The sequence below is a fragment of the Danio rerio genome, chromosome 22 (assembly GCF_049306965.1).
Source record: "Danio rerio strain Tuebingen ecotype United States chromosome 22, GRCz12tu, whole genome shotgun sequence".
Taxonomy (NCBI): domain Eukaryota; kingdom Metazoa; phylum Chordata; class Actinopteri; order Cypriniformes; family Danionidae; genus Danio; species Danio rerio.
Genome location: NC_133197.1, coordinates 17,312,162 through 17,339,124, shown reverse-complemented (window position 1 = coordinate 17,339,124; position 26,963 = coordinate 17,312,162). Strand labels below are relative to the sequence as shown.

The following is a 26,963-nucleotide window of genomic DNA, read 5'->3' as shown; positions in this document are numbered from 1 at the left end:
GGTGGAGTCTGATCTGTAGTTTTGAAAACAATACAAACAGACTACTGACAGTATTAGCCCTATATGCTGACAGAAATATTTTCACTAAAGCATTTTAGGTCCAATCCCCTCTCTTGTGCACTACTGAATTAAAATAGTGTCTTATTTAAAAGTATCTAAACATGTCTTGGTTATTCAACATGAACTGACTCTTAAACTCTTGAAAATTGTTTTTTTTTCTGATGTTTATCACTTTAAATAGTTTTTTTTTGTGTTAATCTATTAGTTTTTTGTTAGTACATTTATAGACTTGTATATTAATGTATTTGTAAAGATTTTTGCACTTACCTGTTTTTTGTATACAAGTTTGTTTATGAATTTATTATATTGTTACATTTAGTTTATAGGCTATTTATTAGTGGTATAAGCTTAAAATATAAATATTTACTTGAAAGCATAAATAAATTATTTTTAAAATAATGAGAGAATAAAATATGCATGTAAAATGTGATGTGATTTTGAAATGTATTCATGTAGGTTTTTTCTCACAATAAATGTTGTTCTACATTTAAGGAAGCTAAAAATATTATTAAAATGTAATAAACTTTATTTAATCTTTCTGTTTATAGTAAATGCTTATACATTTTGCCGATATTTGTATTTATTTATTTTAATGTTTAACTTTATTTTTTCATTCATTTATTGCTATTTCTTTTTTTTTTATTTAGGCATTTATTTTTATTAATTTATGTACAGTTGAAGTCAGAATTATTAACCCCCTGAATTATTAACCCCCCTGTTTTTTTACCCCAATTTCTGTTTAACAGAGAAAAGATTTTTTTTCAACACTTTCCTGAACATATTAGTTTTAATAATTACTTTGTAAGCTGATTTAGCCGCGATGACAATGCATAATATTTTACAAGATATTTTAAGACACTTCTCTGCAGCTCAAAGTGACATTTAAATGCTTAACTAGGTTAATTAGGTTAACTAGGTAGGTTAGGGTAATTAGGAACAGACAGCTGAACAGACAGCATTTGTAGGTGTTTTACAGGAGGAAGTGGTAGTTGTAGATGTGAAAGCAGTGCAGCGCAGTAAACAAACTCTCGTCTTGCATCATCTTTACTGTTTTAGGATCAGTGCAGATTTAATTCATTTCCTGCAGTTCATGACAGATTCTCAAACACTGAGTAAAGAATTAGTGGGTTTACAGAGAATCAACCAGGTCAGTTTACACACTTGAATTAAACTAGGGTGAGTGATTTTAAAAATGATGATAATAATAATGTGTATATACAGTGTTTAGCATATATAAGTACACCCCTCACAAATCTTTCTTTTAAATTAATATTTTTAATAGCTAAAGCTATACAATATTATATTTATGCATATACATTAGATAAGTCAACACTGAAGCCAAATCTGGAGCTAATCTAACAAAATAACTTGCGATAACGATCCAAAAACTAGTTCACCCAAATTTATGTTATAGAAAAATATTAAATGCAAATAAAAAAAGAGGACAAAATCAAGAGAAAAAAGTAAAAATTTAGTTAATTTTTTTTCAATATTTTGCTTAAATTTAATTGTATTATCTTTCAAATTCTAAATAAGTTTGGTGGCTAAAATATTATTTTAATCAATATATCTTGTTTGATAAATCCGTTTTAGTTAAATGCAACAAAATACTTTGCCTATATTCACTGAGAAATGGAGAAATGTATTCGTTTTCAAAATGGGGTATATATGCATGGGGTATATATAAATAACATTAAGATTTATTTGTTTATTTATTTTGTTTTTTTATTGTTCAATTTTACATCTTTGTTATTTTTATGGCTTTTTATGTAGGAATATTTTCATCCCTCATAATTTTTGTTCAGTTGTTTGTCTTGTTGTAAGTTGTGTGTTTGTCCCATTTTTTTAATTACTTCTTGTTTGTTTCTGTTTTTGTTTTCATTTTGATTCATGTTTAATTATTTTTAAAGGCTTTATTTGTGTTTCGTAAACAAATTTGTGTGTGTGTGTGTGTGTGTGTGTGTGTGTGTATATGAGTGTATATATATATATATGTGTGTGTGTGTGTGTGTGTGTGTGTGTGTGTGTGTGTGTGTATATATATAATAATTTTTTTTTTTTATGACTCACTGAAGTCACTAAATCTATTGTTTTTGTTCAGAAATACATTTAACCATTTTTTTAGTTTACACTTCATTTCTAATTTTGTTTAAAATTAAACCGTTGTAAACATTTTTTAACATAAATTTGTTTATTTTTCTCAGATGTTAAATCATACATTACAGTCTGTGTAAAATGGTAATATTCACTTTTTTACTCTTCATGTATGTATTTTTTTCATTTTAGTCATTTGGAAGAAAATTGAGGAAGCTTTCAGCAAGAAAAAGGCAATACACTGTTTTAAAGTCTAAAGTGCATGGCACAGAAGCATTAAAGGGCATGTCCAAATCCACTTTTACTACTTTAAGGATGGAAAAATATGCTCTGCGTGGCGCATGATCTAACAGAGTTGTGCTTATTCTCTTAATGTGTTTGAGAATAAACCAATCAGAGTCTCATCTCACATTCCCTTTAAGAGTCAGTTGCGTCACACCCCGGCGCATTTGCTATTTACATGGCGGACTTTGTAATGGAAAAACTGAACCCTTCGCTAGCGAGAAAGCATTTAAACCAGGGGTGTCCTAACTCGGTCCTAGAGGGCCGGTGTCCTGCATAGTTTAGCTCCAACTTTCTTAAACACACCTGCTTGTAGCTTTCTAGTATACCTAAAAACAGCTTGATTAGCTAATTCAGGTGTGTTTAATTATTGTAAATATATATGCAGAAAATATGAAGAACACCGACCCTCTAGGACCGAGTTTGGGTAGCCTTGGTTTAAACAGACCATCTGCAGCGCAAAGATCCTGTGTATATTAAGCAATGTATAAGCGTTGCGCACAACTCTGCGCTGGAGTTTAGGCCTTCTTTTTGCTGGTCTATTGAACAGTCTATTTTAGTTCCTCAAAATAGCAACACTCTAAGAATGTGCCTTAACACACCTCCTTTCTAGACTGAAACACCCATGAGTCCACAAAGTGGCACCAATAGATTTGCTACTTAAACAACATGGCAGAAAATGGGAAAATTAAGGTTGTGCTGGTCTAAAAAAAGAAACACGTCATGGCAAACACGTCTTGTGCTTGAATTTTCGCATTTCTGTGTGAAGTTTGCATGTTCTCCCCGTGTCCGTGTGGGTTTCCTCCGGGTTCTCCGGTTTCCTCTAAAGTCCAAAGACATGCACTATAGGTCAATTGAATAAACTATATTGGCCATAGAGTGTGTGAATGTGAAACAGTATGGGTGTTTCTCAGAACTGGGTTGCAGTTGTTGGAGCATAAGTTGTATATATGCTGGATAAGTTGGCAGGTCATTTCGCTGTGGCGACCTCAACTGAATAAAGGGCCTAAGCTGAAGAAAAATGAATGACTCAGTTATTTTATCAAACATTTTTTCCAGCTTGTCCATTCTGCCCTTTGTTTGTGGTGAAACATGACCCAGACGTTTTTACAGTGTTGCTCTGTTATCAAAGTGTGAAAAGTGAAGGCGTTGGTCATTTAGCTGACAGAAAACGCTAAAGTGACAAGTGAGTGTCGTCTGTAGAGCAGCCCTTACTCTGGTTTTTCTGTATTTTGTGTGTCAGATAAGCAGGAGAACCGACGTCCGCTGGCTCACGAGTGTCTGGGTGAAGTGCTGCGGGTCCTGCGGCAGGTCATCAGCATGTACCCACTGCTCAACACCGTGGAGACGCTCACCGCTGCTGGAAAACTCATCTCACAGGTCAAAGGTCAGAGCAAGGCACTTCTGGGTCTCGAAATTAAACACATTCTCAAACTCTGTGTTTAGAATTATGCATCTCTGCAGATATTTTAAATGCTTCAAGGTCCCATGAAATTAAAATAAATTTATATTAATAATATGTTGTTGTTATTATTAGTATTGTTTGTTTTTAAGCTATCTTTAAGCTAGTGTGCTCCGGAACAGTGACCAAATTTGTGTTTATAAGATATAAAACTGATATAAACATGTAAAGCTTGTAATTTGTCACTTCCATCTAAATGGATCAACGGTTTTATTCACGTCAACCTGTATTACAATTTCTCATAACATCACAACCAATCAAATGCTCTCTAGTATCTGGCATGCCCCGCCCCCTTCAAGATGCTTCTTGTTTGCTTTTCATTTGATGCACTTGAGCTCAAACACCCACTAGCTGTGTCTCATTACAGAGGCTGCATCCTTCGAAGGATGCATTTGAAGTGTGCTACATCATCGCGGTGCGACGAAGGCTGTCTCATTTAAAAAAAATTCGAAATCTCCTTCAAACACAGCCTCAAAATCCGTCCTTTGTTTTTCCAGGTAATGTAAGGATGCAGTCTCTGAAATAAAATGCAGCCACTGGCAGGGCAATTGCTCAAAAGCTATTGGCTGTTAGTTTAAAAGGGGAGGAGCTTCACTGTCACACCCTCTCTTCGTGTTTCGGTTGAGATTACATCAAACATCGAACAAAAATGCATATTTCAAAGCACATTATGGGACCTTTAAAGGCCAAGTTTACTCCAAAAAAAAATAGAAATTGTTATTTACATTGTCATCAACACAGAGGAAGATATATTGAAGAATGTTGGTAAAAAAGCAGCCATTATCTTTGTTTTTTTTTTTTTTTGTTTCTACAATGGTTGTCACAATGTTAGCTTTTTTCCGAAAATGTAAACATACTATTAGAATAGCCTATTTTTAATGTTTTCAAACTACTTTTATCTAGAGACTTTATTTTAAGTCGTAAAATATTTTTTTTAACCACTTAAGTCTGAATAAATGGAGAGTTTTAATTTTTAGGTGAACTATCCCTTTAAGACAAGACCCTGCAAGTGAATTGGGAGTGAAAACAACTAATAGTTTGTTTGTAGTTTCTATACTTTATTGTCCCCTAAGGGGGAAAAATTTTTGTGCACTCGTGAGCATTTTTTGCCTGATTTAAAAAACAAAAACACATACATAGACATACGTATCACTTATTAGTTTTCTACAGTCTTATTGACACTGGAATAAAATAGTTTTTGAGCCTGTTCTGCTTACATCGAGGGATTCTGTATCTTCTGCAAGAGATCATAGCATGGGAAGAGTCCATGAGATGTATTGAGCAGACTTTTTTTCGCTTCATTCAAAGTGAGCCTGAGTGTTGGTAAAGGTTTTTAGTCCTATAAGTTTCATAGCAATTCTGACAATACTGAAAAGTTTGGAGTTTAAATATACAGAAAGACTTCCATACCATATGGATAAACCATATCTGAAAACACTCATGAATACGGACTTACACAAAAATACAAAATGTTCTTATCAACACCATAAAACCACAATTTATGCAGAAAAAAAGCCTTTACATGGGTGGCCCATGTCTGTCTATGTGTAAATGTGCACTCCTAGATACTTATATGACTACACCTGAATCATTTCCTGATTAACACTGGCAAATGATTGACAACACATTTAGGATCAAAAATTACCTTTGTTTTTTTATTTTTTAACTTTTTTTTTTTTTTACATTGATTACATTAAGATAACATTTTGCGTTTTACAAGTAGAAGCATTGATTAAACATGCTAATTTGCTTACATATCTAACACACAAATCTAAATATGGGATGATTTCTGCCTAGTTTTTTTAATTTAATTACATTTTTTGCTTTTATTTTATATATGAAAAAGTAAAATGCACAAAATCTGAACATGAATTCTGGTTTTATTCTTTTTTTAATTAATTTAATTTACTTATTTTTATTTGTAATAGTCAAAGGTTTTTACAGAGTTTTTTTTTTTCTATATCCGTTTTTCAAAAATATTCATCACCAGAAACAAAAATTTGAATTAGAATAGGAAAAATACATATAATCTATAATCAGGTAAATTATGAATAAGCATTTAATATTTTTATGAGCATAAAAATAAAAGTTAGTTTTGAGTATGTAAAGCTGCTGAAGTGTAGATTTTATGGCTCATTGCAGAAGAAAAAAGAATAATTTTTAAAAAAACAGCCTTCAAAAATATGTAGTCTATGAAACCTACAGTCACAAATTGATCAAGTGTGATAAACGAAACGCAGATAAGTGTACTTTGGATTTTTTCTTTTTATTAGACTGAAAACTGACAGGTGCATAAAGTGTTTTTGCCTGCAATGTCCTTTCTTCATCAATATAATTTTAATGTTTTGACCTCAGGTTATCACTATGAATCGTGCATTGAACCAGAAAAGAAGGATTTTGAGAAGGCCATTGAGACAATCGCTGTGGCTTTCAGCAGCAAGTGAGTATTGAGAACTCGTTGTGAAATGATGACACTTGTCAACCCTGTGACCAAAACACAAAAAGGAAATATTTATCAGTATGCATTTTCACATTAATTTGCTGTGCGAACGCATTACCTGGATGAGATGATGAGCTTATTCGTATATCTGTTTATGTAAAATCTATTTATCTATTATTTATCAATTTAAATGAACAAATTACAAAAAGTAATATGCAATTTCCATTTGGTTGAATTGAAAATAAATTAAAGAATTATGCAAAAAAAAAAATCATTGATTTATAATAAATCATGCAGTAGGAAATGGTCTAAATTGAATTACCTTTTTTTATTAATTAATTTGGAATTGGCTCAGTTTTTATTTTATTTACCTGTTTGTTTGTTTATTTATTGATTATAATCATATTTATTAATAAAAAATATGTGTTAATTTATAATTATAAAATGTAAATATTTGATTTATTTAATAGGAAGTATTCCATTGTAGTTCTTTTTTTTCTTTCTGTTTGTATAAATCTTTTAATAGGAATTGTGCTTTTACCCCTTGAAGAAACAAAACATAATGTATGTAGTTTTAATAATTGACAATTCACTGACTCTCCATCATTAATGGAAATCTGTCTGGGAAATAATACCATGGTCATTTGGTTGGTTGGTTGGTTGGTTTATCCATCATTTTAAATTAATTAAATTGAAAATATTGCAGTTGATATTTATTTATTTACCCAAAATGAACAATGTGTGAAAATACATTATAATTCAGTTTATTTTATTTTTATTAAAGGGGAAATGGCATGTCAACATTCATTTATTTATTTATTTATTTTCTTTATTTATTTGTTTATCCAAAATTTAAAAAGCATGTAACTTTATTTATTTATTTTTTTTAACCAGAAATCAAAATTAATGATGTGTGAAAATAAATCATAATTTATTTAATTTATTTTCATTTAGGGGGAAATAACATGTTAACCTTATTAATTAATTAATTAATTTATTTGTTTATTTACTCAAAATCACAATAAAATTGGCATGTTAACTTTTATTTATTTATTTTCATTATTTATTTATTTACCCAAAATCAAAATGGCATGTTAAGTTTTAGTTTATTTTCTTTCTTTCTTTCTTTCTTTCTTTCTTTCTTTCTTTTTACCCAATATAAAAATGAACAATGTGTGAAAATGATTTCATAATTTATTTCATTTATTTTTATTTAGGGGGAAATGGCATGTTAATTTTATTGATTTATTTACCGAAAATCAAAATGAAAATGGCATGTTAACGTTTGATTTATTTATTTATTTATTTATTTATTTATTTATTTATTTATTTATTTATTTACCCAAAATCAAAATGAACAATGTGAGAAAACATTTATTTATTTAATTGAATTTTTTAAGGGGATATGGCATGTTAACTTTATTTATATAAATTTTATTTGTTTTTCATTATTTATTTTTATTTATGAAAATATGCCATGTGTACGTTCTGAAATCTCCTTTTTCTCTTTCTGTGTTGAACATTTAATCGTTGCTCAACAGAAACAACAGGAAGTTGATCTGTGGCTTCTACTCTCTTACAAACAGCCCTGAACCCTCAAGGATCTGTTTTTTTTTTTTTTTTTTTAATTACAGCTGATCATTATCACCTCTTGTAGTACATCTGCTGTTTCTGTCACATCAATTATTTCATATCCAATGATTCATGACATATTCAGTGTTGCCCAAGTGTTCATGAGAATATCTTGCATTGATTTCCTGTGAACAGAACATTAAATCATGCCCCAGTGCAATGTGACGTATTTTTGACGCAAGGACACACTTAAAAGAGGAAGTTGTGAACCAAACTCATCTGATCATCTGCCCTAGTGATCATAGGCATTTTACACTCTTTTAAAGTGCCCCTTTTGTGGGGGTGTTTTGTGTAATGTGTTGTGAATGTAAAATGTCTGCAAAGTTCAAAAGTCTTCTTAAAAGCACAGTTTTAAAGATTTTATTTATTAAAACCACTAGGACAATATCATATAAAATACACTTATGTACTTTGTACTAAAATGTATTTAGTATGATAAAACAAAGCTACATCTTACCCAAATGATCATGAACTGAAGAACCAGAAGTGGTAGACTGTGGCATAATAAAAGCTCTGCTGTTTTTATGCCGGGTCATGCTCCTCTTTCATAAAGAATTGCTTTATCGCTCTTGTTTGGCTTCGACTTTGTTTACTCTGCTTCATACTAACATGATAATAAGTAATATTTTAGTTCATCCATGATTTCTGTAGGAGACCCATAGGATGTAACGAAGACCACAACTCCCATGATTCCACACTCTGTCATGGCGTCATCAAACTGGGGCTTTGTTTATTGTGGATACACTCAGTCTAGTGGTGGAAATTACATACTGTGCTTTTATGCTAGAAGTGATTCTGAACTTCCTGAAATGAATCTTCAGTAATTCCAGCTTTACTATTAAAACAAACGTATTTGTAAAACATTTGCATACTGCCGGCTTATGATCCTCATTGACTGCTCATTAACAATTCTGGCAACAATGTACATATAATTGAGGCCTGGAAGAATTTGGTGTATTTGTTTATTTCTCGACGTGTCCAAAAGTTTGAATTGTGATAAAACCAACATCATTACTGTTCGTATCAGCAGTGTTTTTAAAGTGTTATTTCAGCCAAAAAGGACATTTTAAGTCTATTATAAGTTCCTCTCCCTCATGTGGTTTCAATCCCCTGAGACCCTTTTCACATTTGAAACAGAAATTAAGATATTTTAGATGAAATCTAAGAGCTCCCTCATCCTCTATAGCCAGCAAAGTCCAAAAAAGGAAACGATAGCATTGTCAAAACATTCCAGTGTTTCAACTGTAGTCATAAGATGCTCCAAGAACAGTTTTGTGTGCTAAAAAAATTAAAAATAGTTTATTCATCTGTCCTTTCTGTCATGTTCGGTGGTGGTGAAAAGGAGCGAGGACTCAATTGCAGAAAAAAATATGTATTTATATATGATAAAATGAAATAAAAGGCTGAATAAACTACCCAGAGGGAAAACATTAACAAAACACACTAACAAACTTCACTGGGTAGGCTGGTAGGGATCAGGGCTGGAAAGACAGGACAAGGCTACAAAAGACGAGGAACTGGCACAGGACAGCAGACATGAGGAGAATATAAGCAGAAATAATTAACACACAAACAGGTGAACATAATAAACTAATAATGCGTTAACAAGGAGGGTGGGATTAGACCACAGGTGTCAAACTCAGTTCCAAAAGGGCTGCAGCTCTGCACAGTTTAGTTCCAACCCTAATTAAACACACCTGATCAAACTAATTGAGTCCTTCAGGCTTGTTTGAAACCTACAGGTAAGTGTGTTGGAGCAGGGTTGGAACTAAACTGTGCAGGGCTTCGGCCCTCCAGGAATTGAGTTTGACACCCCTGGATTAGACGATAGACAGTAGAGCACATGACACACAAACACCACAACCCATGTGCTCATATAAAACAGGACAAGAACATGCAGCCAATGAGAGAACTCATTAACCGCGTGTTCACAATAAAGCACAACACTGCAGTATGCGGCTACAATAGAAACACAGAGCCACATGCGTGGACAACACAAACATAAACAGATGCAAGACACGAGCACACGATAAATTAAAACACCTTACTGTGCGCTCACACATATACAATGCGAATGTTTTGTCTCAGCGCCAACCAAAACCAACCAGACTGTGACGCTGAGAATGAAACCGCGCGATGCTGACAGAACAAAACGTTAGTACACGAGCTTGCATCCCAAGCACGCATCAAGGGGGAGCCCGCACCATCTGTGCGCGCACACGATGGCGCCCATGCAGAAACACACACAATGACAGAAAACAAGTGCTTGACCTGAGAAAACTCGAGCCGAGAACGACAGGACAAGACAGAGCTAGTGTCCGGACTCTGCCATCAAAACAAGAATTTACTGAACCCTGACACTTTCTTACTCGGCAGGTCAGGATGTGCATTTACTATGAGCAATACAACATTTGTCAGCAGCGTAGCATGCAAGCATTGTATAGCCCGTAGTAAACAAACCTCCTGACCTGATATGTAACAAAGAAAGTTGTGGTGCACAAAATGAGCTTAGACCATTGCTGTCTATGGAGGGTCAAAGAGCTCCCTGATTTCTTCTAAAATGTCTTAATGTTTGTTTTGAAGATGAACGAAGGTCTCAGGGGATTGGAACGACATGACTGTGAGTATTTAATAAGAAAATTTTTCATTTTGGGTGGAATAACACCCAAGCTTTGAGGAAGCTCTAGAGAAATTTTGATGTGTAAATGGTAATTTAGTTTTAATGAACAACAACGCCCCATTCTATTTTTGTACCCATTTCCCTTGGAACTTGAAACAGACTGAAAGGAAAGGGTTTCAAAATTTAGCCCTAAGAAATGGGACAGCACTACAACACCTGCACGCGTCATTGCGATCTCTTACTACATATAAGATTGACGATCGCAACTGCTGTTGTTACTCCAGTTGCTTAATTTTTTTTGTATTTATCTTCAGGAAATCACTAAAAGGGTATCATATCATGCTATCTTTAGATATAATGTGGCAATAAGATCGTAACTGTACTGTGCATTTACACCGTGGCCATATTCATCATATTCAAACACAAAAGACAACATTAACATCATAGCAGACACTGTAAAAGCCCATTCCCAGCCACTAGACTTTTCTGACAGGGTATTCCAGTGTCATCGAGTGACAGAATGTTGTGGGACTACTATACAGGAGTTATCATTAGGGATTATAGATGGCGAAATTCAGCGTTTTATTATTATTATTTTTTTAAGCATGACGGTAAACGCTGTTATGAATGTATTAAAACGTATGTTTGTTTGCTGTAAAAATTCATAAGAATGACAAAAAATACTAACTTGTTGATCTCCTTACTCCTTACAATGCTGCCATTGTAGTTGGCGTATTCTGGGAAATTTTGTTACCCCTTGGTTTTAAGTGTGGTCCTGAAAAATCTCCATTTGAAGTGGCATCTAGTCCTTCCTTTTAGCCCTATGCCTTCAAACCAAAGGGAATTGGGAAACGTCTACCCCTTCACGTGAACACTCAAAACAAGGGGGGAAGGGCTAAGCGGTAGAATTGGGGTTAGGCCTAAGTCATCTGATCAATCAGAACAGAGTATGCTCCTGGAAAGGTGTGGCTTGGCACTAAGCTTCTGACACTATGAAAAGAGCTGATGCTAGAGTGTATGTTATGATAAAATTATTTGTATTCATTAATTTTGATTTATGTAAACATCGTAGGAGGCTTATGAAACCAAATAAGGAACCTTTGAAATGTCATAATAGAAGCCATTTCTGCCTTTTGTGACTTGTGGTTCAAAGTAAAAATAGAAAAGATTTTAATTTTTTGCACTCTCTTTACTCTGATTCATGATGTTTTTTCTTGAAATTGTAAGTTTATAGAATTGTACACAATTCACATTTCTTTTTATAACTGCAAATTTGTTGGATTTTTTACAATTCTGAGTTAAATGTAATTTAGATAAATTAGAATTGCATAAAATAAACATGAAAATCTGATGAATTAAGAGATGTAACTTGTAATTGCAAAAAAGGTCAGTTGTGAGAGAAATAAAAAGTCAAATTTGTGTGTTTGTATTTTGTCAGTGTTTCGGAGCTGCTGATGGGAGAGGTGGACAGTAGTACACTGTTGTCAGTGGTGCCCACTGAGAAAAGCAGGGTGAGTGCGAGTGTATGCGTGTATGTGTTGTTTCACTGCCTGTGAAGAGCGGATGTTGGCTGCAGGGTTTTTACTTCCTGAAAGTGCACTTCTGTGTTTAGAAGCAGATCTTCACTGTAATGATCACACTGAACCAGCTTAACAGATGTGTATGATGCATATGTTTTACATGTGTTATTTCTTGATTATCCAGTCTATGGAGAATCTCTCTGGTCATGGGTCTTCACACACATGGGGTGATTCATCTGAGCTGGGTACTTTTTTTTTTTGATTATTACTATTATTATTAATTTAAGATATTCTTTAACTTATTTAAAATGATTACAGCAAATTATAAGAATATTAATAATTTAAAATATTCTTTAATCTATTTAGAGTAATTAAATTATAAGAATAGCTTTTGACATTGTTATTATTATTATTATTATTATTTAAATTATTATTATTGTTGTTGTTGTTGTTGTTGTTTAAAATATTTTTTATTATTAATTAACAATTTTCTTTAATATATTTAGATTAATTAGAACAAATTATAATAATATTTTATTATTATTATTATTATTGTTGTTGTTATTGTTATTATTAATTAAAAATATTATTTAATATATTTATAGTAAATAAATTATAAGAATAATCTAGCTTTAGACATTAATATTATTATTGTTGTTGTTGTTGTTGTTAAATATTTTATTACTATTTTATTATTATTATTATTATTATTATTATTATTATTAACAATAATACTACTATTATTATTAATGTAAATTATTGTTTAATATGTTTAGATTTATTAGAACAGATGATGATTATATTCTAGCATTATAATTATTATTATTATTATTAATTTAAAATATGATTTATTATATTTAACGTAATTAATTTATAAGAATATTCTAGCTTTAGACGTTGTTGTTGTTGTTGTTATTATTATTTTTTTATTATTATTAAAAATATTAATATCATTATTATCATTATTAAAATATTTTATTATTATTATTATTAATAATTTAAAATATTTAATATATTTAGATTAATTAGAACAAATTATAATAATTTTCTAGTATATTATTAATATTATTATCATTATTATCAATTTAAAATACTTTTTAATATATTTAGAATAATTAAATTAAGAATATTCTAGCTTTAGACATTATTATTATTATTATTATTATTATTATTATTATTATTATCAATTTCAAATATTCTTTAATATATTTAGAAATATTAGAACAAATTATAAAAATAATCTAGCATTTTATTTATTTTTATTATTATTATTATTATTATTATTATTAATAATAATAATAATAATATAAATTAATAGTTGTAGTGGTAGTAGTAGTAGTAGTAGTAGTAGTAAAATAATAACACTAATTACAATCATCATCATCATCGTTATTAAAATAAAAAAATGTATTGAAAAAAATATATTGAAATTAATGTTTAAAAATAAATTAATTGATAAATAGATATTGTCGAATATAACATAACAAAATATATCATTTGCATAACATAAAAAATTTAATTAAATATAGTTTATATATAATATGTTAAAACTATATTAATAATAAAAACACCTATTATATAAATAAATAAATGAATAACAATAGTGTCTTATTATTTTGTTTTTCTTCTGTATGCTGTCAGCGATGAGCGCTGAAGAGGTGGACATCATCCTGCAGCGCAGTGAAGGCGGTGTGGACTCCGCTCTGACGTACGCTAAAACCATCTCCAAATACTTGAAGGATCTCATCGGATACGTAGAGAGGAAGCTTGCGCTGGGTAAGATCACATGTGCTTTCATTCATTTAAAATGGGTTACAAGTGTTACGTTACTATTATTATTATTAAAGTATCTCGTTTCTATATAAACCAGTTTAAAGTGACTACAGCAGAGCTCCTTTTATAATTACTGCTTTGTATGTCTATTCAGAGCTGGAGTTCTCCAAGGGTTTACAGAGGATCTATCAGTCGTGTAAACAGACCATCACACAGGTGAGATTTCAGCATGTTTACCTGCAACTGAATAGAATGCCAACTCAAACCGAACAAAAATCAGCTGACCTGTTGTTACCACTTAGGCCCTGATTAGATCACATAATTTTTATTGTCGGTTACGAAAGTCGCTGTCAGATTATGTGTGATATATATATATATATATATATATATATATATATATATATATATATATATATATATATATATATATATATATATATATATATATATATATATATATATTATTATTATTATTATTATTATTATTATTATTATTATTATTATTATTATTTGTTTATTTGTTTATTTATTTATTTATTTATTTTTCATCTTGAAATCTTGACTTGTCGTGGGTAACAAATGTGCCAGACTACACGTTCCTTCACGATCAGTCATTCTGTGACGTCTACAACGGACACTATTTCCCAAAGCAATCACAAGTGTTGCTGTAACAATATTCTTATTTTAATTTCAATGTTTTTTTTTTTCAAAAGCATGAATTTTCCTGAGGTTGTGTCGGTTTATTAAATAAAATAATTATATAACTTAAATAAAATTTAGGTGAAATTTTGACAGTTTCAGAGAAGCCTATATTCAACTGTTTTCACTATTAATGACAAATTTGAACAAGCAGAAAATGCTTTTGCAATGTATTTGCATCACTGAAAATGTTCCCAGATTACTTTGGAAAAACAGACTTGGAAGGATGAGGGAACTCAGTAACTCGAAGATGTGAATGAAGATGTCTGCATATTTGTGTCAGTCTTTCTGATAAAATTGCTTGAAACACCTTAATATTTTAGAAAAGATAGTTAAAGTTTTCATAACCAATGATTAATCTTATCCACCCATGACCAACCCACAAGTAAATATGCAGCCTATTTTTTTGATTACCTGACCAGCGCATTGTTTGCAGAATCCACTGATATAACCGAGAAGTTATGTGCTCCTATATTGCACAGTGTCACCTACGTGATGGAACTCATCATGAAGAACGAGAAAAAAATTACCCATGATAGACTTTCTGCAATGATGTCATGAGGCATTGCAGGCATGGAATCCGTTGTCGTGAACTATGGCACATCACACATAAAGAAACGATTGAATCTATTGTCACGATGTCCATTTGTCATGTACGTATCCCAACAACATTCTACGTCAAATAAATATTACTGAAATCGTGAAATTATCATGACCAGGGGCCTCATGTACGAAGACTTGCGTGGAAATCTTACTAAAACATTGCGTACACACAAAGCTGTAAATGTGCGTACGCAGAAAAAAATTCAGATGTATGAAACACTGCGTACGCCGAATCTCACGCATATTCTTTTGTACATCCGAATAAACGTGAAACTGAGCGCAACATGCACGAGCGCAAAACCCCTCCCTGCCTCCTCCCCCGTATGAATATGCTAATGACTATGCTAATGGCAAAACCCAACGAAGCAATGGCAAAAGCAAGCAAAAAGAGAAACTTTGAACAGAATGTGAAATGGAGGTGCTGCTTTCGGAGGTAGACCGGAGAAAAGCGGTGTTATTTGCAAGTTTGTTCTCCGGAATTAACAACAAAAGAAAAAAATAGAGTGGGAGAGTTTAGCTGATACGGTTAACACAGTTGGGTCTGAACATCGCACTGAGTGCATTAAAAAAGGAAATAGTGTGGTTTATATCTGTAAAATGTTGCAATACCCTTAGCAGTCTCTGTGGCGCACCTCGTAAGACGCATGTGATCATGAATTGACACGTTCGAGCACAAACTCGGCTCGAATCCAGCGTCTGATGAACTCTTTCTTCATTTTTCCCCCGCTACATATCAGATTTTGCCCACTATTTATCACGAGAAAGACAAGTAGGAATCATCAATAAGTTTGTGCATCATATTTTATTTGCACATTTATTAAATTGAAATGTTTCTGATTCACGCATGCAAATTCATCTTCAATTATTGTCTTTATAGCAATGTGCGTGCAGTAGATAGCTCAGATTGCATTTGGAAAACAGGCGACCGCTGCAAATTGTGCTTTAATGTTTACCTGGTCAACTGTATGGTATGGAAACCTTATGGAAATAAAACAGACACGCACAAAAAATGTGCGTACGCCAGCCAAAAAGCTGCCGTGAAGCTGCGCACATTCCCACGTTCAGTTCATTGTTAGTAAATCCAAACGTGAGCAATTCTGAGCGTGAAACCTGGCGTACGCAAAGTTTTTGTGCGTACGCAGCGTTGATACATGAGGCCCCAGGACTTTACATGCAAACCAATAACCCATGTTCAAAAGATTTAATTAACAATTTTTTTAAACTTGCGCAGAAGATGCGATTTGAGACAAGTTCTGCGCATTTGCATTAAACACATCGCACATTCTACGTCATTCGCACCATTTGGCTGACAAATAAAGAATCAATAGCAGCACAGAATCTGATTACTTATTCAGCATTACAGCTTCAAACCACTGCAGGGAAATGCTAAAACAGCTTTTTTTCTGCTTTTATTAAAAATAATAAGTTGTGGGTCTTGCATGTGGGTATCAAGTTTGTGCAGTCTGACAAATTACACTGCTAAAGGATTATTAAAAACCTGTTGCATCAAAGTAGGAAGGTCGCTGGTTCATGTTCTGGGTGGGTCAGTTGACATTTCTGTGTGGAGTTTGTATGTTCTCCCCGTGCTTCGTTTTCCCCTACAGTCCAAAGACATGCGCTATATGTGAATTGGAATGATCTAAATTGGCCTAATGTTTGTGTGTGAATGCGAGAGTGTATGGGTGTTTCCCAGTACTGGGTTGCGGCTGGAAGAGCATCCGCTTCGCTAAACGTATGCCAGAATAGTTGGCGGTTCATTCTGCTGTGGAGATCCCTGGTAAATAAGGGACTAAGCCTAAGGAAAATTAATGAATGAATTTATTGTCAGTTTATGAAACATAATCAGGGAGTGAATATGCAAGTTATTGTTGAGTCATGTAGTACTGAGTGTCTGTGTTTTGGTTGTGTCCTCATCTGTGTGTTTGTTGGTGTTTTCAGCCACACATGCCCTTCTTCACCATCTACTCTCAGGCACTGGAGCAGGATCTGGAGCAGAGCAATGGCATGCATCAGGCTGCCGCAACTCTACAGAACCAGACCTTTATCATGGTACAGAGACAAAATGACCACTGATTGCCCTGTCAATAGAAACTACACCAATTAGCATTAGTTACTATGATGTTCATGATTAATATAATTTAATGTTCATGATTAGTTAATATCATACTATTAATAGCATTTTTAGTTGTTGTTGTTACATTACTAACTTATGTAATACAGTGGTATTTGCAGTAACGATTAACATGAAAATTAACAATATACATAATAATACAAAATAAGTAGTAACTATTATACAAAATATATTAGTTTATTAACCTATTAATATGAAATATACAATTTATAATAATAATAATAAAAAAAATATGTATATTAAAATTAAATGTTCTACATGAAAATAAAGTCTGTATGATATAATTTGATTAAATGTTAATTCATCATTATCATCATCATCATTATTATTATTATTCATAATACAATTTTATAATAATAATAATAATTATAATAATAATAATTATTATTATTATTATTATTATTATCATTATTATTGTTATTGTTATTATTATTATTATTAATATTATTATTATTATATCCATAATAAAATAGTATTGTTAATTTTAATATTATTACTCATCATCATCATCATCATTATTATTATTATTCATAATATAATTTTATAATAATAATAATTATTATTATTATCATTATTATTATTATTATTATTATTGTTATTATTGTTATTATTATTATATCCATAATATAATAGTATTGTTAATTTTAATATTATTACTAAAATTGTATATTTATTATTATTATTATTATTATTATTATTATTATTAATAATAATAATATCACACATAATAATAATTATTATGATTATATTCATAATACAATTTTTAAATATTATTGTTAATAATAGTGTTCATATTATTACTATTATTATTTTATTAATTTTATATTTATTATATTATCATTATTATCATTATTAACGTTTTATATTATTTTTATTTTTATATTTTATTATTATTATTATTATTATTATTATTATTATTATTAAAAATAATAAATTTTATAATAATAATTATTATTTTTATTATTATTATTATTATTACAATTGTTTATTATTATTGTTTTTTATTATTATTAATAGTAACAATATTTATTATTATTGTTGTTGTTGTTGTTAATAATATAGTTTATCAGAATTGTGCTTTTTATTGTTAAACAATATTAACCAATAATAAAATTATTTTTAATATAATTTTAAATTTTCTTTTAATATTTTATGTATATTATTTTTGTAGCTGAATATTCTGTATCACTTGAATTAAGATATGCAACTTAAAATTGCTGTGTCTGCATCCCTTTCTGTTTCATTTTTTAAAGTTCTACTTATTATTATTATTATTTTTTTTTTTATTGTTTTCACTTAAGTTTTTTATGTTTGTCCCTAGCCTCTGATGGTCCGCAAACAAGAGCATGAGAAGAAACGCAAAGAGATCAAGGAGCAGTGGCTGAAGGCCAAAAGAAAACTGGTAACATTTACATTTGTGCATCATCTGAGCTCACTGAACACCGTTTATAAACACAGATGCAGATCTGTAAGAGGTGATGTGTGTTTGAGCGCAGATGGAGTGTGACGTGAACCTACGCAGGGCTAAACAGGTCTACATGACCCGCTGTGAAGAATATGATAAAGCCAGGACAGCGGCGAACAGGGCCGAGGAGGAGGGCGGCAGTGCCACCACCAAAACACTGGACAAGAAGAAACGACTGGAGGAAGAGGCCAGAAACAAGGTCAGAGTCTGGTGATTGCACTGACACTTTATTAGCTATAGAATATGACCTACAGATTTGTTTGCTTATTTTTTGTTTGTCTCAAGACACAACACAAATTTGTTCTTCCATTGCTGTAGCTAATCTGCTTCCAGTTTCAACAGGGTCAGAGATGAGCTTATGCAGACCTCAGTTGTGATTAGGTGCCGTTTGAGCCTTTTAACTCAAGAACTTTTTTGCATTGAACTCCTGCTTTTAAGATATTTTCTCTGTTTTAGATCATTCTTTGTAAACAGAGTAGGCATGGATGATGTCACCATTTGCGATTATATCTGTAAAATTTTTCCACACTATAAGAATTAGCATTAGTGTGATAAGTGGTAAAAACTACAGCAACACATGTTCAAGACAGTTTTGCATCCATATGATCAGTGCTGGGTAAGTTACTTCAAAAAAGTCATTAATTTCTGATTACTAATTACATCATTAAAATGTCATTTAATAGACTTTTCTAGTTTACTTTATTTGACTGTGTAAAATACTACATAAACCTCATATAAATCTCAACACACCAACAATAGAAATTGCCATCTTTTAATTATTTAAATGCGAGTTTTAGATTTAGAAAGGGCCTTTTAGATTTGTTTAAAACATGTTATAAAAATGTTTAACATCATATGTATCAAAACACCAAACATTTTAAAGTAATGATGCCATATTTCACACATGCTATGTATTGTTATTAATTTCTTAAGTGTTCAATCATCTTGATTAAATGTTCACCTTTAGTTGAAATTATAATTGTAAAAGTATAATTTTCTTTTCTGAATTATATCTGTCAACATGTAACCCAATGAAGTGAAAGCAGCCATTTTTATATTCGTTTCAATGTGCTTTCAAGCCAAAAGAAAGCGAAAGCATAATTCTCTTGATCAGCTCTTGCAATTATATCATATTTGAGATCGTGTCTTTGGTGCTACTTTCACTTTTCATAGAAAGAAAGGTCAAAATATATACAGGGAAATACCTAAACAGAGTGATAGCGGGAAAGAATGGTAAAATACAGGAGAATCAGGTTTGCCGGGTATGCTCTGAACTGATTTATCCAGAACTGTTAAGTATATTTACTGTGTTTAGGGCAAGTACATTACATAAAATTGAAAAATAATGCCTGTATCAGTGAAGAAGAAATGGAATTACAGTAATAGTCAGTTTGAGTCTGTTGACAAACATAGAGATTTACTTATTTACAAAACCTGTGGAGAAATTATGCCAAGGTATCATTAATCCTGGATCAGGTCGTATCCTGAGCTGATGCTGTGGTGGTCATGGAGAAATGGAGTGCATGAAACTGATTCCTGAAAGACCACAGTGACAAACAAGTCCCCGCATTGATCCTGTGGGTCAGCTTGACCACAAAAAAGGAAAAAATGTCCTAAAATGTTGAGGTGAAAAAATGCCTCACCGCAGTGTTCAGCGTGCTGGTTTCGCTGTCCCTATAGGTATAGTCAGTGCATGGTCTGAAGCAGCTTTCACACTGAACTCTGAAAGCGCTGCGCTATGAAACCTATTCACTTCAAGGTACCGACTAAAGCACGAGCAGCAGAGTGAACTGTTGACTAGCTTCCATGCTCAACTTTGCCAGAGTTTTCAATATTACACTCTGTGGATATTTCGCTTATGAACACTTATACTTATCTATGCATGAATTACACATGCTCACCACAAAAGCAAAGTCTGTTAAAATAACACACAGACAGGACATTTGTATTGCAGTATACTTGTGCTGTCATGGCAACACTGGTAAAATGATGCTTCTCGACTCATTTACTGTCGGTAGCATTTTATTGTCAATTAAATGTTGAGTGTAAATGCTTCTGGAGGAGATTTGGATGAAACGGTGTCTGTGTTTGTGTCAGGCTGAGGAAGCGGAGGCCACATACCGGACCTGCATTGCAGACGCTATCACTCAACACCAGGAGCTAGAGCACATGAAAGTCACTGTCCTGCGGGGGATTCAAGAGGTCATCAAGCAGACCGACCAGACCATTCGATCTGTAAGGGACAATTTTCTTTCTTTTTACAAAAAAAAAACACAGATTAACCCTTTGACTGCCTGCTTTACCAAATGGTTGACCATATTTTGACTGTTTTAAATAATGACTGTTAAATTCATTCAAAGAACGGCTGTTTTAAATAATTGCTCTTACACAGCATTGTTGGGTTACAAAATAAAAATCACACAAACATAATCCTGTTGCACTAATACACTTGATTTTGGTTTTATTGTTAAAAAAAACAACAACAAAAAAACAAGAAAACATGTTAAATGATAATCAGGAATATAAAAAATATATGATTTGGCATTTAAAAATGTTTTAATTTGGAATATTTTTTAAAATAAATGACTCTTACACTTCATATTTTCAGATTTTTTTATAGTACATCGATTAAGTCCGGTACTTTCACCATAAACCGACATATCAGTCCTTTGGTAGAGGTTGATATTTTAGAAATTAGGGGAGATGTGTTGAAAAAAAAAACATTGAGTGTGTTAACTAGCGACATTAGGAGTTAAGAAATGCAATTCAACCTTTTTTTTTCTTTTTGAGGTAGTTAAAGGGTTAATGTAAAATGCACAGAATTTTCATATTTTTATTTAAATATAAAAAAATTATTACATATTTTTAAATATATTTTGTAAATATTGTAAAATCAAAGGTAATATTTTCCAAATATATTACATATATTTAAAAAGTGCTATGGATTTTTAAAATTGAGAAATACATGAATGGAAAATCTGAAAACACAACAAATATTTAAGTAAAAATATATTAATTAGTGGTGGGCCGTTATCCATGTTACTGTGCTGCTTTAACGCGTGACTCTTATTGTGTGATTAAAAAAATGTTGCCGTTAATCTATTCTCAAAGTTGGGTTTGGGAGCTGGGTCTATTCTACACAAGCTGTGATGACTTTCACCTTGATATTTTAGCGCGGATGTATACCTGACCAGTGAGCAAATCAGCAGGTTGCCTGACTTTAACTGCAGTTCGGTAGTTTCACATTTAATCATGAACATTTAATTCATGCCACCGTGACAAACTGGGGTATTAGATGCAAATACGAAGTAAGGACTGGTCAGAGTGTTAGGGAATTTAATATGATGCACGCCAAATGGATAGAAAAAAAGTTTTGCGTTTTGTGTGTGTGTGTGCGTGCGCGGTCCTTTACTGACAGCCGTGTATGTATCTTGTCGGAAAATATGACAAAGTCCTACATGACGGTAATAGTTTGATCACAGTGTTTACTTCAATAATGCCACTAATATCTGCATACTCCACATCTTAATTCCATTTCTGTTTAGATCAGTGCATGAATTTGCATGATTAGTAGCATTAATTAGTATTACATTTGTTAGTAATGATAATATAATATTAAAAAGTTTTCTAAGATGTTAAATAAAACCAACGTGTAATAAATAATCAAATGAATGAATATATTAAAGAAATACTTCTTTAAATTAGTACACGTTTCCAAAGTGCAAACTCCACTTTAAACTCTGATCAGAATATCTGTGCTTGTTTACATGCTTAAGCAATGGCCCAGTCTTGCATTTCTTGGACTTAATAGAAACAAATAAATGCTGAAACACAGCCAGAAAATCTAAATCCAGCTTGAGCGGGTTTTAACTGTGAGCTCTGAAAAAAAAAACTTTTTCCAGGCCACCATCTCCTACTACCAGATCATGCACATGCAGACGGTCGCGCTGCCGGTCCACTACCAGACTCTGTGCGAGAGCAGTAAACAGTACGACCCGGGACAGCAGTACGGCACGCACGTCAAAGACCTTCAGATGAGCGAAGAACCTGAAACGCATTATGAGTTTGAGGCCTACTCTGCCTCCTCTGTCCAGTAAGACACGCATACTAAAACATGTATTCTGAAAGTTGCTGTGAATGTTACTTTTAATGTGGTGTTTATTTCAGGCAGTCGGTTAGGCCGCGCACCGACAGCGCTAATGCTGAAGCTCAGAGCAGTGCTGAGGTGCCACAAACTGCAGGAGAGACTGGAGACACGAGCAGCTCACAGAAAGATGATCAGAAGAGGGGTATGTGCGAATTATCTTTGTTTACTTCAATAATAATTTAAAATGTTTTGTTTTATACAGCGCCTTTTAAAACCTTTTTAAATATACATAAACAACATAGAGTTAAACATTTAAAAACTATACAAAAACACAGCAGAATAAGGTCAACATAGAACATGCTTTTCTAATGGTCATGAAGTAAATTCAAATGTAGAACCTACTGAAGAAGTATGCGATTTCGGACATAGCACTATCCAAAGGCAAATTTGGATAGAGCCCTGCATTAGCCTTAAATGTAAGCCCGAGCCTGGCCCTGGCCCAAGATGCACAGGCTGTATCCCTGCCTTTGTCCAAAATCTTTTTTCCGCCAAACAGTTACAACCATTAAAATAGACCATATTTGTATTTAATAGAAAGTTGATGTTTTTTCGCTTCTTATTTTTGTTTTTTTGTTTTATCATAATAATTTAGAGAAATGTTTTTTTTTTTTTTTGACATTTTTGACAGTGACCTCAATATCCAAGAGTTTGTGGTCCACAATGAGTTTACTAAACTTACCAGTTGTGCATTGTGCTTAACCTGTTGGCTCATCATTTAAAGTTGTCCCTATTTGACAAGTTGACCAGAAGTTTGTCTTTCCTCTATCGTTTTTCACAGCTTTAAGTTCGCCATTGGCAATTTTTCTCTTTATGTTCTCTATTGGCTGGAAATCTCTAAATGCAGGGCACCTCTGGCACTTCCGGACCGCATGTGTTAGATATCATTAAACTTTTTAAAAAGTTTTTTCTACTTTTCGCAAAGTCCAATATGTGTGCTATCTATGACGTGAAAATTGGCCCTAGGGGCATAAAAGGTCGGGCCCCAACGGGTTCGGGCTCAAATGCAGGGCTTTAAATTTGGAGTCTCTGACTCAGTCCCTTTAGCACCACCTATTGTTCAAACTTATACACTTTATGCTAATAACGTTGTGCATTGATTTTGCCAAAAAAGTGCCCTTTAGGGTTTTAAAAATAATTAATTAAAAAGCTAAGTAAGACTAAGTGGGTTGTCTTCAGAGCATGCAAGCAAAAGGTTTTGGAATTTGAATTGATTTATTAAATCATTCTTGAGTAATGTTTAAAAAAATAATTGAGAAGCTCAACAAAGTCGACTTGAGGCTATATCTAAGCAATGTTTTAGCAAATTGGTCTGTGAGCTGAAATCCAACTCCAGATGTCGGAAGCTCGCATATGTTACTTTATATGTTGGCACATTGATCTTGAGACTTAAAAAATAATTCATTCATTTTCCTTCAGCTTACTCTCTTTATTCATCAGAGGCCGCCAAAGCGGAATGAACCACCAACTTATGCAGCATATGTTTTACACAGCAAATGCCCTTTCAGGTGTAACCCAGTACTGGAAAACATGCATACACACTCATTCACACTCATACACTACGGCCAATTTAGTTTATTCAATTCACCTGTACCACATGTCCTTGGACTGTGGGGGTAACCGGAGCACCTGGAGGAAGCCCACTCCAACATAGGGAGAACATGCAAACTCCACACAGAAATGCCAAATGGCTCAGCCAGAACTCAAACAGCAACCTTCTTGAGCCACTTTGTCGCCCAGCGAAATATTGTTAAATTTTATCATTCATAAAAACGAATGCTCAAATGTCTTGCAAATGGGTCTGAATAGTTTTTTCTGTTGTGTTAGCTCGAGGTCACATGACTCACAAATCCTGGGGCTCCACAGTGAGTGACACAGACAGTGTAGGAGGAGGAAGTGGCCTGGAATCCCCGACTACCAGCACAGGTACTTCTAGACATGAATGTTCTTTATTAAACTTGGACATGTGCTCTATTCAGAATAAAAAAAAAATCATTGTTTTTCATTCATTTAAAATCCAAACTTTATTATAATATTTAATTATACACTTTAATGTTCACAAACACTAAATATTTGTTTGTTTATGGACATACATTAAATATTAATTATTATTTTTTTATAGGTGATATTAGTAAAATGACCAGGACGTCATCTACAGGAACCATGTCATCAAATGAAGATATAGATGAGAAAGACGCAAATGTTACTTCCTTTGAAACGCCAAGTGAGATTACACAGTGCATAGTGTATTTCCAATGTGTGTCTATCTTCTAGTTTCTCACTGTCCGCTCAATATTTTGCAGATATAAATGGCATTGAGCCTGAGATTGTGGTGCCCACTGGGCCCTTCAGGAACATTGGCTTGTCAAAAGCCGCTCAGACGCACAAACTGCGTAAACTGCGCTCTCCATCCAAATGCAGAGAATGTGACAGCTACGTTTATTTCCAGGGAGCCGAGTGTGAGGAGGTGAGGACACATTTACTGCATCCAAAAGGATTTCTCACACTTAATATTTAACACTGTATTAATCTTAACCAGGGGTGACCACATTTGTTCGATCACATTTGTTTGATCATGGTTGGAGCTAAACTCTGCAGGATTGTAGATCTCCAGGAACAGGAATTGGCACTCCTCCTCTAAACCATGGTGATAAAAAAAAAACAATTACTCCTAATATGGAGCAGATTTTTATAATGCCCTGGAAGAAAAATCATGCTAACCCTGGGCTAGAGTGGGGGTTTCACAACCCTGGGTGTAAAATGGTGCTAATTGGGTAAAAATAACCCCAGCAACAAAAAATCTGCGCTAACTCTTTAGACTAGGGTTTCATAACCCTGGTTTTAAAGGGATAATTAATTAAAAAACAGGTTAAAAGTGGTGCTAACTCAGTGCCAGATACATTTTATATTCATGGATAAAAAAATAAACTAATATCCCTGGGTAAAAGAACAGCAAAAAACTTTTTTAAAATAGTCTTGGGTAAAAAACAGTTATAGTAATATCTAAAAATTAATATAATATAATATAATATAATATAATATAATATAATATAATATAATATAATATAATATAATATAATATAATATAATATAATATAATATAATAATAAAAAACTGTAAAGTAATTGACCTGGGGGAAAAACAACAACAACAACATGGTAACCCCAGGGTAAAAATAGCTATGGGTAAACAAAATATATCCACAAGTAAAATAATTCTGGGTAAAAAAGAAACATTGATATCCCTGGGTAAAAGAACAGCAATAGCCCTGGGTAAAAAATAACTCTAGGTAAAAAACAGTGCCAGCCCATTAAAAAAATAACCAGAGTTAAAAACTAAATAACTCTGGGTAAAAGAAAAAGTGAAACCCTAAGCAAAATAATAATCATGGGTTAAAACTCAGGGATCACCGATGATAAAAATAACTTTAGGTTAAAAAAATCTGTGATAATTCTGGGTTAAACAAACATGAAAGCCTGGGAAAAAGGTAAAAAAAAAACAAAAAAAACAACAGGGATTGCCCTTGGTAAAAAGCAATTATCCTGGGTTAAAAAAAGTGATACCCTGGACAAAAAAAAACAAACATTGGTTAACAAACAGGGATCCCCATTGATAAAAAATAACCCTGGATTAAAATAACATGATGCCCTGGGCAAATAAATAATCATAGGTATAAAAAAACGATAGCCCTAAAAAAATAGGTTTAGCATGATAACCATAGGTTAAAAATAACAATGGTTGAAAACATGATATCCCTTGGTAAAAAAAAAATTGGGGTAAAATGTCACTAATCCCTAGAGTAGGATTTCTTCACCATGGTTAAAAAGCAATTATAACTAGGTAAAATGTGCTATATCCCCATTCCAGAACATGCCTAATTATCCCTGGGTAAAACATTTATGCTAACCCTAGTCTAGGCTAGGTTATCATAACCCTGGATAAAATGCACAGAATTGATCCTTTAGCCAGGCTTAAAGCCGATTTTGTAATGTGCAGTGTGAAAAGTCTTGAAGTTTGGGCTTGTGTTTGAAATAAACC

General features: G+C 32.6%; 1 protein-coding gene across 8 annotated transcripts in view; it reads left to right on the top strand.

Moving 5' to 3' along the window:
• arhgap45b (Rho GTPase activating protein 45b) overlaps positions 1-26,963 on the top strand; it is a 41,098-nt gene that overhangs the window by 7,496 nt on the left and 6,639 nt on the right. For all 8 annotated transcript variants that reach the window (XM_068216452.1, XM_073936814.1, XM_068216451.1 and 5 more), the window contains exons 3-17: positions 3,680-3,823; positions 6,254-6,338; positions 12,029-12,101; positions 12,295-12,355; positions 13,752-13,886; positions 14,038-14,099; positions 17,124-17,234; positions 18,638-18,718; positions 18,813-18,980; positions 20,879-21,016; positions 22,684-22,874; positions 22,949-23,070; positions 24,753-24,851; positions 25,048-25,149; positions 25,229-25,392. In XM_068216452.1, the coding sequence (XP_068072553.1) occupies positions 3,680-3,823; positions 6,254-6,338; positions 12,029-12,101; positions 12,295-12,355; positions 13,752-13,886; positions 14,038-14,099; positions 17,124-17,234; positions 18,638-18,718; positions 18,813-18,980; positions 20,879-21,016; positions 22,684-22,874; positions 22,949-23,070; positions 24,753-24,851; positions 25,048-25,149; positions 25,229-25,392 (1,736 nt within the window). The remainder of the gene's footprint in view (positions 1-3,679; positions 3,824-6,253; positions 6,339-12,028; positions 12,102-12,294; positions 12,356-13,751; positions 13,887-14,037; positions 14,100-17,123; positions 17,235-18,637; positions 18,719-18,812; positions 18,981-20,878; positions 21,017-22,683; positions 22,875-22,948; positions 23,071-24,752; positions 24,852-25,047; positions 25,150-25,228; positions 25,393-26,963) is intronic.